Source organism: Neoarius graeffei, chromosome 24, assembly GCF_027579695.1.
Source record: "Neoarius graeffei isolate fNeoGra1 chromosome 24, fNeoGra1.pri, whole genome shotgun sequence".
In the NCBI taxonomy this organism is placed as follows: Eukaryota; Metazoa; Chordata; class Actinopteri; order Siluriformes; family Ariidae; genus Neoarius; species Neoarius graeffei.
In genome coordinates this window covers 36,352,657-36,369,516 of record NC_083592.1, presented here as the reverse complement: position 1 = coordinate 36,369,516, position 16,860 = coordinate 36,352,657, and the positions used below count along the sequence as shown (strand labels likewise).

Below are 16,860 nucleotides of genomic sequence, written 5' to 3'. Positions count from 1 at the left end.
TCTTGTTTTAATGAGAGTCAACCCACAATCAATGAAGTCAAATCAGTCTTAGTTGAGCAAGTCAGTAACAGTATTTCTTACTTTCACCATAAATTTTTATTTATATGACTTTGGTCTATAGCTGTAAAAGGCCTCGGCCTTAAAACCGATTACCGCAGTGACGTCATGCTCTCAGGGCTGGCTGGCTCAGCGGGGCAGCTCAAATGCCGACTTTGCAGTCGATTTTAACTCTCAAAAATATATTTTTTCCCATTTATGCAGCATACAAGAGTCAAGGATGGAGATACTGTCCACTCAGAAATTTATTTAAAAATAAAGGTTCTGCGTATCTGCTTAATGGGTTTTTCTGGCCACTCTTCCACAAAGCACCACTCTGTATGGCTTAAAGTGGTCCTATGGACAGATACTCCCATCTCCGCTGTGGATCTTTGCAGCTCCTTCAGTGTTATCTTTGGTGTCTTTGTTGCATCTCTGATTAATGCCCTCCTTGTCTGGTCTGTGAGTTTTGGTGGGCGGCCTTCTCTTGTCAGGTTTGTAGTGGTGACATATTTTTTCCATTTTGCTATAATGGATTTAATGGTGCTCCCTGGGATATTCAAAGTTTGGGATATTTTTATATGACCCAACCCTGATCAATACTTCTCTACAATTTTGTCTCTGACCTGTTTGGAGGCTCCTTGGTCTCATGCTGCTTGCTTAGTAGTGTAGCAGAGTCAGGGTCCTTCCAGAACAGGTTGATTTATACAGACATCATGTGACAGATCATGTGACACTTTGATTGCACACAGGTGGATCTTAATCAACTGATTATGTGACTTATGAAGTGAATTGGTTGGACCAGCTCTTATTTCGAGGTTTCATATGAAAGGGGGTGAATACTTATGCACACTCCAGATTTCTGAGTTTTCATCTTAATTTTCTTTGTGTCACAATAAAACAACAATATGCACCTTTAAAGTGGTAGGCAAATCAAATGGTGCTAACCCTCCAACAATCCATTTTAATTCCAGCTGTAATGCAACAAAACAGGACAAACACCAAGGGGGATGAATACTTTTGCAAAACACACACACACACTTTATATATATATATATATATATATGTTCACCAATCGTAATATCTACTCATGAAAGAGATGTCGTCAAAGCCTGGGTATGTATGTATGTATGTATGTATGTATGTATGTATGTATGTATGTATGTATGTATGTATGTATGTATCTATCTATCTATTGATTTTTTAAAAAATTTAAGTACTATAGTAACAGAGTGGAAACGGAGACATTGGGGACACACCAAAACATCCTATTAAATTCAACTTGATAACATAAAATAAAGTAAAATCTCATCTCATCTCATTATCTCTAGCTGCTTTATCCTTCTACAGGGTCGCAGGCAAGCTGGAGCCTATCCCAGCTGACTACGGGCGAAAGGTGGGGTACACCCTGGACAAGTCGCCAGGTCATCACAGGGCTGACACACAGACACAGACAACCATTCACACTCACATTCACAGCTACGGTCAATTTAGAGTCACCAGTTAACCTAACCTGCATGTCTTTGGACTGTGGGGGAAACCGGAGCACCCGGAGGAAACCCACGCGGACACGGGGAGAACATGCAAACTCCACACAGAAAGGCCCTCGCCGGCCCCGGGGCTCGAACCCGGACCTTCTTGCTGTGAGGCGACAGTGCTAACCACTACACCACCGTGCCGCCCATAAAGTAAAATATTTATGAAAAAAGAATTTCATTCATGAAAATAAGAGTTCATAAGTTGGAAACTGAGCAAATAAGTTTTTAAATATTGTATATTGACAAGATACATTTTCATTTAAATGCCATGAAGTGGACAGATTGGCCAAAGTGCAGTTTTAAAACCAATAAAACAAATGGCTAAGCAAAACTCTGAAACCTGAGGCTCGGAAACAGAAAGGGGATTAAATTGACTACATTGGTAAACATGCAGCATGCATGTGAAATGTGGTCAAAACACTAATTAATTCTATACACTTTTCTTTCTTTTTTAAATAAAAAAGGGGTTGGAGGTGGACTTATTACAGACACAATGCTGCAGCAAGATTCTTACTGTCTATAAAGATCATTTTTCTCAGTGAATAAAAACAAACAAAACCATGTCGCATAAAAATACAAAGAAAAAATAATTTTTTTGAAAAAACAAACAAAAAAAAACCAACAAAAAACACAGCAAGTAGCCAGCGATGAAGCGTTTATTGTCAGTATATGTCTGCTCATTGATCATTTGTGTGTGTGTGTGTGTGTGTGTGTGTGTGTGTGTGTGTGTGTGTGTGTGTGTGTGTGTGTGTGTGAGTGATCACTGCTTCAATAATCAGGCTTATTTTTACACCTAAACGCTTGACACTTGGGCATCTTCAGGGTTGTTTACAACAATTTAGAAGTGATGTACGGTATCTACTAGATCTCTGCCTTGCTAAGTCATGTGGCGTGTAAGTGACATCACAATCTCAGATTCTGTCGTGTAATTTGTTCTCTGAGCTCAATACTTGAACCTTAGAGAGAGTAAGATGGCAGCAGCCAGGGACATTTTATTTTAAAAGAAAAACAATCTGTCCACAGTATAAAAGTACAAATACTGTATGAACAAATGAATAATTGAACATGTCTTGTCTGGATATTATCTGTCAGAATCAAGGAGTTTCTTTTCTGTGTTTTGTTTGGCATTAAAAGGTAACGTGGAGAGTCGGGTTATTTTAAGGGAGCAGCGTGATTTCAAATGGGTGAGTGTCGTTCGTAATCAGGTGACTGCGTTGTGATAGACGTTTGACTGGAGGTCATGTGATGAGGTTGTGGGCTGATAAGGCTGTGACATGCAGTATGTTTACTTGCACAAATATTCCAGTTTTTGTCCTTATTCCAAAAAAGACAATATTCCTATTAAGCTGTTTGAATGGCTAAGGAAAGCATTGCAAACTGTAGTCTAGTTGGCTTATGTACAGCGTACAAAGCTTGCTGTAAACAGGTCAGAGGCTGTGTGTTGCAAACTGCCATAAAAATCACAGTTGAGACGCATATTCCAAATGCGCTGTGTACATGTCCAAAGAATGCTCTGAAAACCTGGATAATATCGCTATATCCCACGTCTTATTCGGAAAATGCTAACTTCGGAATATCCATACACTGTCAGAAACAGGGGTACAGTAGGAGTCCATTTATGTCCCCCAAGGTACAGTCAGTGTACACCCTAGGACTCATTATTGGATCTCACGGTAACTACGTGTACCGTTTTAGGGCCAAAAAAGGTACATATATGTTCCCAAGTAGTATATAAATGATACAAATAAATACCTTAGAACAGGAGTTCTCAACCTTTTCTACTTTAAGGCACACCTATTCATACTTGTAATGAGTCGAGGCCCATTAAAAAAGATCCCCAATTATTTTGGCTCATCTATTCTATTAGAATCTAATAATCTATTGTAAAGTGTATTAATGGAATGCAGCATCACTCCCTGTTACAGATGGGAGTCCAAGAATTAAATAAATGCAATAAGCACAGACTGTTTTTAATTGTAGGTATTGCATTTAAAACTGTGTGGATGTGTCAGTTGGTCATGTAGTGGTTAGCACTGTCGCCTCACAGCAAGAAGGTCCTGGGTTCGAGCCCAGCCGCCGGCGAGGGCCTTTCTGTGCGGAGTTTGCATGTTCTCCCCGTGTCTGCGTGGGTTTCCTCCGGGTGCTCCGGTTTTCCCCACAGTCCAAAGACATGCAGGTTAGGTTAACTGGTGACTCTAAATTGACCGTAGGTGTGAGTGTGAGTGTGAATGGTTGTCTGTGTCTATGTGTCAGCCCTGTGATGACCTGGCGACTTGTCCAGGGTGTACCCCGCCTTTCACCCGTAGTCAGCTGGGATAGGCTCCAGCTTGCCTGCGACCCTGTAGAACAGGATAAAGCGGCTAGAGATAATGAGATGAGATGAGATAATATAAATAGAATTATACAAATACAAACAAGTAAATGTTTGAGAAAAATGTTTAAAAACAGCAAAACCTATGATTTAGAGTTAACAGGCACAACACACAAGGAATAATGACTTACACTCTGACATACAGAATTGAACATTATCCCATATTTGTTTTTATCCCCCGCTGGCCAAAAGGCCCGAAGCGGGATTACGTCATGGCAATGTCTGTGCGTCCATCCCAGGAAGGGTACTCACCTTCAGAAATCAACTCCTCTCACAATCTTTGGAGGAATTTCACCAAACTAGACAGAATTCTTTGTTATATGTCGCTAATACGCATATTACAATTTCATTCAATTTGGTTGCATTTTACCAGAGTTATAGCAGAGTTGTCAGCAGGGGATATTGTGCTCTCAGAGCACTCTTATTATAGTTTCTTCTGAAGTCACCAGTACAGATGAATGAATTAACAGCTAATGGATTGGATAGATTAAGCTTTCTTACTTTTATTGATTATCAATATGGTTTTACATCTGGAAAGAGTAACACAATGACAGATTTTGCATGTTGAAGACACTGATCATTTTTTGTAATTGTGATTTTCGTTCTGTAATTAAGCTGCAGTACTATTGTACTTTTCTTTTCATAGGTAAGAGAAGTCGTAATTGTTAAAACTTTGTGTATCTTAATAACAATGGCTTGAAATTGTATTCAAAATGCATCAGTTTACATATTTATCCCATGCCAATTAAAATACAGCTGTATCGTTTGCTGTGTCAAAAGGTTACAGTTCTTTAAAGATAAAGGTGATGATGTGAGATCAGTAACATTTATTTTATTAAGTTCGAGTTTATAAACTCTACTACACAGCACTGTTAGTTCAAAATTCTTCTTTCACCAAATAGATGTTCCAGTAAAAATACGTTTTTCAAGCTAAACACATGGACAAAAGGAATAAACCGAGCCGTGTATTTTTTTTGCTTGATAATAAGACACTTTTCCAGAGCATTGTTCTTTAGTTGTGTATTTTCCTGTCTTACCTCCTGTCTCTGCTTATGAACATGCTCTCTTTTCTTTCCCGCTCCCTTTCTGATGCTGTAGGTAGCATCGTATACATTGGGATGATGGTGGGGGCTTTCTTCTGGGGGGGCATGGCGGATAAAGTGGGTCGGCGACAGTGTCTGCTTATCTGCATGTCCATGAATGGCTTCTTTGCCTTCCTGTCTGCCTTCGTACAAGGTTACGGCTTGTTCCTGCTCTGTCGCATGATAGCGGGCTTTGGGTGAGTCTTCTGTACCCTTTATTGAACTTTTAATATGCTTTCTGTAAGTGTTAATGACATGCCAATGAAAGGAACATTGGAAAATGCAATGGATTAAGCCATGACTTAGCAAAACTTTATCAAACTGGGGAGAAAACCCTTTTAGAAACCCTTTAAGAAATATTAAAAAAAACTGACATTTGTGTTTGGATACACCTCCTCTCTCCTGTCATAATCCTACAGATAGCAGCTTCGCACCAATGGCTCCTCAGCCAAGCACACGCACCAAATGTGTGAACCTGCGGTTCCTCTCTTATTTTCCAGATACTCTACCTGTTACGCTGGTCTACAGCCAAAATGCTTCCGAAGTAAATGTAGTCAAACTTTACTAATTCTGGGTCGCTGAGAATGAAAATGGAACTAAAATTGTTCATTGGCTCTAGTTTTCAAGGTTGGCTCTATGAATAAATCTATGATTGGGTTTGGATAGTAATTACTTTTTTGGCAAAACAATGAATGATGCAATCTGAAGCCGGTATTGCATCATACATGATGTCATGTTATTCCTAGAAGTCACTGATGATGCAATCATAAGTCAACTTACATTACTATGCTGAACAAATTGCCCTATATCAGCTCAAAAAAAAAAAAATCATACAGTGCTATGCATTCAAGATTAAGTCTTTGCTTGACAAGAGATGCGCCGTTTCATGAATACAAAAGACAAGCTGCCAAGAAGCACTGAGTGCACACTGAATAAGGACTAAACCTATTCAGTACTTATACATAATTGTTTTGGGGTTTTTTGCCATTTGGTTCAAAATACATTTTATTTATGTAAACTTTTTTGCTGATTTTCTAGTGTTACATAAAGAGAACAGGTGAAATATCATAAACCAACCATAAACACATGAAGAGACCCAGGTTTACAATTTATACTTAAAACGTTCCTATCTACACAATGTACATAAGTATAAAATGCAAAATCTTAAATATCTTACAAGCCGTAGCCAATCAGCTGTTTTAATTGTCATATTTGAATTCAACATGCCAAATTTCATAACAAACAGCCAATTTCATCTCTGAAGCAGACAACTTCTGAAAAATTGTTGACTGGTGTGACCTAAGGTCCTGGGGGTGGAGCTTGATGAATATGGGTGGGAATGTAGGAATGGGCTCAAGGAGTTGAAAAATATCATTCAAACGTCGAACCCATGTATCAGGTTTTTTTTTAATTTAATTTTGAAAAAAGAGAAAGATTAATCTTACCCAAATGCATCTTTAAGGGCACTTTCGATTTATGGAAACAACTCATGAATGAATATTTGTATATCCAATAACTATGAAATGTGACAGAACAGTAATTTGAATGTGATTGGTTTCTGCATTTTGCCAAGTGCCTTCTGGATTCTCATGCAATTTTGGGAACATGGCAACAAAGCTACAACCCCGATTCCAAAAAAGTTGGGACAAAGGACAAATTGTAAATAAAAACGGAATGCAATGATGTGGAAGTTTCAAAATTCCATATTTTATTCAGAATAGAACATAGATGACATATCAAATGTTTAAACTAAGAAAATGTATCATTTAAAGAGAAAAATTAGGTGATTTTAAATTTCATGACAACAACACATCTCAAAAAAGTTGGGACAAGGCCATGTTTACCACTGTGAGACATCCCCTTTTCTCTTTACAACAGTCTGTAAACATCTGGGGACTGAGGAGACAAGTTGCTCAAGTTTAGGGATAGGAATGTTAACCCATTCTTGTCTAATGTAGGATTCTAGTTGCTCAACTGTCTTAGGTCTTTTTTGTCGTATCTTCCGTTTTATGATGCACCAAATGTTTTCTATGGGTGAAAGATCTGGACTGCAGGCTGGCCAGTTCAGTACCCGGACCCTTCTTCTACGCAGCCATGACGCTGTAATTGATGCAGTATGTGGTTTGGCATTGTCATGTTGGAAAATGCAAGGTCTTCCCTGAAAGAGATGTCGTCTGGATGGGAGCATATGTTGCTCTAGAACCTGGATATACCTTTCAGCATTGGTGGTGTCTTTCCAGATGTGTGAGCTGCCCATGCCACACGCACTAATGCAACCCCATACCATCAGAGATGCAGGCTTCTGAACTGAGCGCTGATAACAACTCAGGTCGTTCTTCTCCTCTTTAGTCCGAATGACACGGCGTCCCTGATTTCCATAAAGAACTTCAAATTTTGATTCGTCTGACCACAGAACAGTTTTCCACTTTGCCACAGTCCATTTTAAATGAGCCTTGGCCCAGAGAAGACGTCTGCGCTTCTGGATCATGTTTAGATACGGCTTCTTCTTTGAACTATAGAGTTTTAGCTGGCAACAGCGGATGGCACGGTGAATTGTGTTCACAGATAATGTTCTCTGGAAATATTCCTGAGTCCATTTTGTGATTTCCAATACAGAAGCATGCCTGTATGTGATGCAGTGCCGTCTAAGGGCCCGAAGATCACGGGCACCCAGTATGGTTTTCCGGCCTTGACCCTTACGCACAGAGATTCTTCCAGATTCTCTGAATCTTTTGATGATATTATGCACTGTAGATGATATGTTCAAACTCTTTGCAATTTTACACTGTCGAACTCCTTTCTGATATTGCTCCACTATTTGTCGGTGCAGAATTAGGGGGATTGGTGATCCTCTTCCCATCTTTACTTCTGAGAGCCGTTGCCACTCCAAGATGCTCTTTTTATACCCAGTCATGTTAATGACCTATTGCCAATTGACCTAATGAGTTGCAATTTGGTCCTCCAGCTGTTCCTTTTTTGTACCTTTAACTTTTCCAGCCTCTTATTGCCCCTGTCCCAACTTTTTTGACGTGTTGCTGTCATGAAATTTCAAATGAGCCAATATTTGGCATGAAATTTCAAAATGTCTCACTTTCGACATTTGATATGTTGTCTATGTTCTATTGTGAATACAATATCAGTTTTTGAGCTTTGTAAATTATTGCATTCCGTTTTTATTTACAATTTGTTCTTTGTCCCAACTTTTTTGGAATCGGGGTTGTAGTCTGGCATGACATTATGTTATATAATTTACTTTTTTTTTACACTGGTGAAAAAAAACCCCCACAAACAAGGAAGATACAACCAGACTAAACAATATTGATTGTTTCTCTCTGAGTCTGGACACTCGTTCATTGAAGGTGTCATGAGTAATTATCTACTGGGTATCTTTTATCAAATCTCTTCTAAATGAAAATGCCTTTGCTTTGCTTTGCTTTCGATAATAGTGTTTCTTTGGACAGATAATACATCTAGTCTGCTGGGATCAATAGCCACTTCAGTGCTGCTTTTTTGATTCTCAGCTTTTGTCACGACTAGAAGTAGCCTGTGGGTTTCTGCTTACACGATTTTTGTGTGTGTGAAATAATTTTGTATCTCATTTTGCTAGTTTGCTGTTACTTTTACTGTCAAATATGAAATAAGAAAACAACCATCAGCTACTGGATGAATATAACCATTCTCATTTTCTTCAAAATGAAGTAAACTAGCTAACTGTAACTGTAACTTCATAAAAGGAATTAGATAAACTATATATCCATGAAATACTCATAAGTACAACTTTGAAGGTAGCAAACACATGTGGTTGGATTATGTTACAACTCTAAAGGAAAGATACGAATGCTAACTTTTCAATTGAATTAAAGAAAAAGTCCACCCAGAAAACATATTGAATATGTTGAAAATGTTTGTGATGTCATTTAGTGATTCTGGTACTAATTTTTTGGCTGGTACTGCTGTTTTTTTAAATTCCCATGATAAATTATTGGTTGTCTGCCATTCTGACATCACAGTGGGGCATTGCTAGCGTAGTTACAATGGTGTTTAATAGGAGAAAAAAAAATCAGCGATCTCAAAATAATGATTAGATTTTGCTGTTACGGTAGCTCCTAAAAACAAACGAGCGAGCGCTTCTTTTCTCACTAACCACTTTTTATTGATGTTCAATAACATATGAATGAGAAAACTAATGTAGAAGTAGTGAAGATAACATAAGACAGTGAGTGAGCGACAAAATCACGAGCGTTGTAGCTAAACTGTCAAAATGAAATTAGACTGTCAGAAAAAAACTCAGATTTTTTTGGATCATATAAATCTTGGACACCACTGAAGATCATACCCTAATTAAAATGTAATAGAATCAATTGTTCAGAATGATGTGTGCAAATGGTTAAAGATAAAAAAACCCACCTGAGCACTCCTATCACTGTAAAACATTTCAGCCTCGTTTAGTTATGTCTACAGTACTTACTTTTTCTCTTTAACTCAGTGAGCTCTGAAAAGTGTTTTAATTTGAACTAATCTGTGCAAGTTTTCAAAGGTTAGACTTGAATTACTTCGTTGTCTTGACTAATTGAGACTTTTTCTGAGTTGAAACAAAGATAATCGTCAAACTGAGTTAACGTGCATTTTCAAGGCAGCAGGTGAACTTGCATTTCGAAGTTAAACCAACTTGAAATGTTCTACAGTGTAACATTTTGATGATGATGATGCCCTTTATTGTCACTAGTCACATGTACCAGCGAAATTAGCCGTCAACCTGTCCGTGCATATACAACATACAATTGACATAGGGTAGACAGGACAAGAAGACAGCGATAAAGATAAAAAGGAAACACAATATGAGGAGAGATAAGGAAAAAAAAGAACACCCCCCACTATGCTCCTGTCAGGAGTACAGTGTGGGAACATTTAAAAAAAACCTTTGCATAAGCACACACAACACAAGTACACTTTAAACACGGGACTTGAGAGGGGGAATCGGGGTAAGGGGGGGAGGGGAGGAGGTAATCCAGTGCAAGTAAGCAGCCGTTCGCCCCTGCAGCCATGAAGGCGCTGGTCACGCACCCGCTTGTCACACTGGTGGTAAAAATGGCGACCACGGAGAGTTAGAGAGGAATGCGAGGAATGAGAGTGTCTCCCGGCAGTGACCTTCAGGGGGAAATGTTTTTCTCAGCAACGGCCTGAACCAAGGCCGGTTCTGTCTCAGGGAGCCGAATGTCGATAAGATATAAATTGTTTGGTCTTTCCAGACGCAGTCTTTGCACGTCCACACCGCTCGTCCATATCTGTCCATTCCGTCCATTCTATTCAAATTGATCTCCGAAAAACGTATTCCTTGAAAAGCTGAAAGCTGCTCCGAGATAACAACCATTTTGTGGTTAAAGTTCTGAATGTCCACAGTCTGAGTGCCAACAGCTTTGCCCACCACTCTAATCATATCGGGCAGCTTTGTGGGGCTTTGAACAGCTGTCACCTGTAACATTTTCTAGAACGTTTGCTTTATTGGCCAGACAGTACAAGAGAAGTTTAAGTTTACGAGAAGCAATTTCAGGTTGAGATCAGACTTTATGTGAAGTAGCACATCAGTCAATTAATATACAGGATTCTGGTTTCAACTACATTCCAAACCATGAGCTTTTCTTTGGTCTTGTTTAGGATTGGTGGGACGGTACCTATTGTGTTTTCTTACTATGCGGAAGTCTTAGCGAGGGAGAAACGTGGCGAACATCTGAGCTGGCTCTGCATGTTTTGGATGATTGGGGAGATCTACGCTTCTGCCATGGCCTGGGCTATCATACCTCATTATGGTAAGTGAAGAGGCTCATAAACATTTTGCAAACTTTTGCTTGCTTTGTCCTTATTACATTGTGTATACTGCTTGAAAGAGACTAGACTTACTGTAAACTGAAGACACACAAGTGTATAGGGTTTTTATTTATTTATTTATTTTTTATTTTTTTAAGTTTTGGCCAGGCACCGCCCGAACTGACATCATCAGTTTTTCTTTGGCTAATCAGACACAAGGTATGCCACCACTCTTGCTGGAGCAGTTGGAGGTTAGGTGCCTTGCTCAAGGGCACTTCAGCCATTCCTACTGGTCCAGGGAATTGAACCAATTTAGTTTTGGTCCCAAAGTGGCTTCTCTAACCATTAGGCCATGGCCTCCTACAATGGCCTAATGGTTAGATGTTATATAAATTATTATAGGTGTATAATGTCCATCAAATAAACCTGAGCTAACCTGGAGGAATCCAAATATTCTCGCTGCTAACATATATTAGTGTAGTCTATAGCGGCAGATCAGGGAAGATATAAATTTGTGGCAACATTAGGTCATGTTCGACCCTCTGTCCCCTGGCTGGCAGTGAGGGGTGTAAGTGTGTGTGTGTGTGTGTGTGTGTGTGTGTCTGTCTGCAGCACTTTAGGTTAAGTGATTAATGTGTACCAAGCACACTGCAAGATATTTAAAGGATGAGGGCGTTCCTGTGGGAGGAGGCAAAACACTATGATGTATGAGCTGCACTCATCAGTGAAGAAACTAATGTCCAGGCAGATGGTATACGACAGGAAGTGACTTTCCTCCTGATTGCTGGTTCATGTGCATTCTTCTTTTATTACCTCTGCCAAGGAGGTTATATTTTGGTGCCATTTGTTTGTATGTAATCACGATTGAGCAAAACCCTCTGTCCCAGTTTACATGAAAGTTGGTAGAAGGGTGTAGCATGGGCCAAGGAAGAATCCACAAATTTATTTTCACAATTTTCAAGAATGAATGTTGCAGGATACAGTAGATGGCAGTAAGGTTCAATGGTGACAAAACATAGGCAATGTAGAAATACAATGTAATACCCACATTCATGGGTACAATTAACCCTCTGGGATACACATGTAGGCACATAATGCTAATAATTTTGGAAATATATCCAAACATACAGTATAAAGCGGTTGTGGATGCAGATTTCTATATCACAGAAGAGTCGACTATTGTCCTTGTGCTCTCCAAGTGCCCTTCTAGTTAATAGTATTTTTGTTAGTTTACAATAATTTGAGAGTAATGACATTTTCTCCTTGTTTAGTGAAGCAATCTGCAGGATTTGAAACCTATAGTGTATAAGGCTGTGTCATTACCAGTCAGGATGCTGGGGTCAGTCAAAAAAATGACCATTTGGAGGTAAACATGTAGTCATGGTTCAGCCACAGTTGGTTAAACTGGATTCAAATGCTCTCTTTTTCTCTTCATATTCCTTTTGTCTTCCCTCTCTTTTTTATTCATCCCTCCACTGCCTATAATGCACCCATGTTTGACTACGTGCCAAGCATGCTACAGCTCATCCCACTTGCTTTTGGAATCAACAGAAATGCAGCAGTATCTCACAGCAGTGTAAAGGCAAGCTCGCTGAATGGTGAGATATCACACTAGGACACAGCGGTATGCTGGTGATGGATGGTTATGTATTAACCACCTAATTTGTCTTAAACAGTCCATTACATTCTCCTCTCCTCACTGGTTCTTCACCTCTCCCGAGCTATGCGACGCCATCTAAATAGCACAGGCAGCACCTGAAACAGCTTAAACTACTGCCTCACACAGAAAGCAAATATAAAGAGTTAACTATACGTGCTCACAGAAACAGCTGAATATCCTTTTGCTAAAATGTCCACGGCGTTTTGGAGGGAAAGGAGGGAGGATAGCACAACACTATTTTTTTAGCTATGAGTAGGTTATGGCAAATTATTCTGTCCACATTCACTGGATATGAGCAATCGGACACTCTGATTGGTGACTCTACTATGAGGCTATCAGCTCATATACCATGAGTAGAGAAAAACAAAATGGCAGAGTGTGTTGCTGAACCAACCGAGGATGAAATAAAAATTCTACTCGAAAACAAAACCCTAAAAAATACAAAAATGTAACAAAATACAAATAAAAGTATTTGATGGTAAGAACGTATCTTTTTTTCAAGAATTATGATAGCATTTTTCATAAATTGCGACTGTCATTTCACCGGTTTGTTTACATTCTAAGCGGAAATTATTTTGTCAGATGTTTTGTATAAAGTTTTTATTTATTGAATTTAAAAAAAAAAACAATAAAAATGCTCTGTTTCTCAAAATCCAGTGAATGTGGATATAATTAAAAAGTTATTCCACTCAATCTCATGGTACATGGCTTATAGCCTACTCGGTGCTATGCACCTTTTCAGCTATCAGCTCATGTACAACTGAATTTCCTGGAATAACTATCAGATCACAATAATTGAAGACATTTTTACGAGGAACATTATCACAATATTTATTTTTTAAATCTCACAACATGCCAACTAAATAGTATATACAGATTATGGAAAAATAATGTCAAATATAGAAGGGTATCAAATTAAAAGGAAAATAAAAAACATAAACGTCTTAGACCACTATGAGGTGTCAGACGAGCTTCTATGTGCATTGGCCCAATTTCTACAAGTCTCTGAATCTGTACTGGAGGAATAAACACCATTCTCATCTCATCTCATCTCATCTCATCTCATCTCATGATCTCTAGCCGCTTTATCCTGTCCTACAGGGTCGCAGGCAAGCTGGAGCCTATCCCAGCTGACTACAGGTGAAAGGTGGGGTACACCCTGGACAAGTCGCCAGGTCATCACAGGGCTGACACAGAGACACAGACAACCATTCATACTCACATTCACGCCTATGGTCAATTTAGAGCCACCAGTTAACCTAACCTGCATGTCTTTGGACTGTGGGGGAAACCGGAGCACCTGGAGGAAACCCACGCGGACACGGGGAGAACATGCAAACTCCACACAGAAAGGCCCTCGCCGGCCACGGGGCTCGAACCTGGACCTTCTTGCTGTGAGGCGACAGCGCTAACCACTACACCACCGTGCCGCCCCGGGTTGAGATCTAGTGACCATTTATATATGGCATGTAGGCCAGAGCATATTATTTACATAATTTTTATATCAATCCCATCAGGAATGTTTCATCATTGGATAAAGGTGATCAGTCAGAGGAACATTGTATTGATTTGCAGCGACTCTTTAATCCAACCAGGTTGTTATTATGAGTCGACAGTCGGGTTGCTGTCTATGTGGAGTTTCACAAGGTCTCCCTGTGTTTATTTGGGTTTTCTCCGAATTCTCAGGTTTCCTCCCACCTCTCAAAAACAGGTTGCCAGGTGGGTTGGCCATGTGAAATTGCCCCTTGGTGTGAATACGTGTTTGCCTGGTGCCATGTGATGGACTACTGATGTCCCATCCAGGGTGTATTCCCATCACACATCCAGTGTTCCCAGGATAGGCTCTGGATCCATCATACCCCTGATCAGGAAAAAGTGGCTACCAAAGAGAATGAATGAATCACAATATTGGTCAACAGCATATGGCCAAAAGTATGTGGACACCTGACCATCATACCCATATGTAAGACCAAAATCTGTTCCAGCATGAAAATGCTCCTGTGCACAAACCTGGGTACATGAAGACATCGTTTACATGATGTGTGGAGTGGGAAAGTCAAGTCAAGTTTACTTGTATAGCGCTTTTAACAATAAACATTGTCGCAAAGCAGTTTAACAGAATTTGAACAACTTAAAACATGAGCTAATTTTATCCCTAATCTATCCCCAATGAGCAAGCCTGTGGCGACAGTGGCAAGGAAAAACTCCCTCAGACGAGATGAGGAAGAAACCTCGAGAGGAACCAGACTCAAAAGGGAACCCATCCTCATTTGGGCAACAACAGACAACATGACTATAACATTAACAGTTTTAACATGAAGTCAGTTTCGCTGATGTTATAAACTCTTCACTGATGGAAACTTGAGTGTAAAACTGTTCATGACAACTGCAGTCCTAAAGTTAGTAAGTCAACTGTAGTCCTCAGCCATAAAAGCATTACTGTAAGAGTCCAGAGCGTCTTCCAAGTGTGACTTTCAGCTGTCCATATGGGGCCGTCCTCCACAGGAGCAATGTGATGAGACTCCGACCAGATATAGGGCATCAGGATGAAAGCTCTACAGAGCCCCGACCTCAACCCTATTGAACACCTCTGGGATGAAATGGAACGGTGATTGCACACCAGATTGGCTGAATGGGCAATTCTCCATAGCCATGCTCCAAAATCTAGTGGAAAACCTTCCCTGAAAAGCAGAGACTGTTGTAGCAACAAATGGGGGATCACTTTCAGATTAATGCCCAAGGTCTTGGGTTGGGGTGTTCAACAAGCACATGTGGATGAGATGGTCAGGCGAGGTGCCTACATACTTTTGGTTAATTTTTTAGTCAGTATTTCTCAGATTATTGTGTGTGTGTGTGTGTGTGTGTGTGTGTGTGTGTGTGTGTGTGTGTGTGTGTGTGTGTGTGTGAGATAGAGAGAGAGAGAGAGAGAGAGAGAGAGAGAGAGAGAGAGAGAGAAAGTAGTGATGAATTTCAAGCAGCAGTGTGGGTATGAGCTGTACTACCTCTGAATCATGTATTATTATATATATATATATATATATATATATATATATATATATATATATATATATATATAAGTGTAGGTAAGCCACCTGCTGCCAACTCAGTCATCCATACAGTCAGTCAATTATGTACATAATCCATGTAATGGGATTTCCAATAGCAGAGTGAAACATGAGCTGTCTGGGTTGGTCTGCTGCTGCCTCACACAGAAGGCAATTACAGCAGCACATGTTTATACTGTACGCAGTAAGCATGCAATAAGATGATACATGCAGTCATTTGTTTTCTTTCTGTTTATTTTAATACATGCTACACTAATCCCACAACACCGAGCTTAAAACATCCCATCATCCATCACCCCCTGTGTTCAGCACCCACTCTAATCCATCCATGTATAATTTATCAAAAGACTCATGTCACTGGATTTATTCAGAGCTCATCATTTCCTTTCCTTTAACTCTCCCTTCAGCCCTGAAAAAACCCACCCCTTCAACTCCCACGCAGCAGTGGGTTTCTGTTGTAGTCATTTTCCAAGAAATAAAGTACAGTTTTCAGAAGTGTGGAGGAAGAATTTGTGATGCAAGGACATATTATGTGTTAAAAACAAAAAGGTCCACAGAAAGAACAAATGATTACTAATTATTAGCTCATCTGGCCAACAGGATGCCACCCATCATATGTTGTTTGTTGTCCGTCCAGTGTTGTCCACATTTCACGAAAATCGCTTCTTCTCTCTCAATTCTTCACCAATTTTTATTCTTTTTGGCAGGAAGGTAGGTCTGCCTGGGGTGCATATACAGTAACTTCTAACCAAATTTGCATAATTGCAATTAATAATGAAGATATGGAGTAATTAAGCCCTAATGAACAGTTTCCACACAAATGGCTTCTTCTTCCTCAATTCTTCACCCATTTTGATTCTTTCTGGCATGAAGCTAGGAGTACCTAGGGTGCATATAACTTCTACCCAGATTTGCTTAATTACAATTATTCATGAAGTTATGGACTAATTAAGCCTTAAAGTGCATATCACGGGTAAATTCAGGCGCAAGATCAATGCAATTCTCCTATTTTGTATTAAACTTTGGTCAAATATCTGTCACATTTTGCATTTTGTGCAATTTTTTTACCTTGCGCAATACCAGAAAAATTCAGTTGAAATCAAGCCATTTGAGGCGAATTCGGCCGCCTCTGAAAAAACTTGGCATTTGGATTTCCCGGCAAACATTGATTTTCATGATGTCATGTGCAGGACACCTCCCTCTGAATCCTACGTCAGCGCTGGTTTGTTTATGAGAAAACGACCTGGTGGTTTTCTGCAAATTTCTTCAACGTTATCATGTAATTATTAAAATGGTTAACAGA

At 39.6% G+C, this 16,860-nt stretch overlaps 1 protein-coding gene across 1 annotated transcript in view; it reads left to right on the top strand.

Moving 5' to 3' along the window:
* sv2ca (synaptic vesicle glycoprotein 2Ca) overlaps nt 1-16,860 on the top strand; it is a 65,344-nt gene that overhangs the window by 19,053 nt on the left and 29,431 nt on the right. The window contains exons 2-3 of the mRNA XM_060907966.1: nt 5,044-5,224; nt 10,683-10,834. Coding sequence (XP_060763949.1) covers nt 5,044-5,224; nt 10,683-10,834 — 333 coding nt within the window. The remainder of the gene's footprint in view (nt 1-5,043; nt 5,225-10,682; nt 10,835-16,860) is intronic.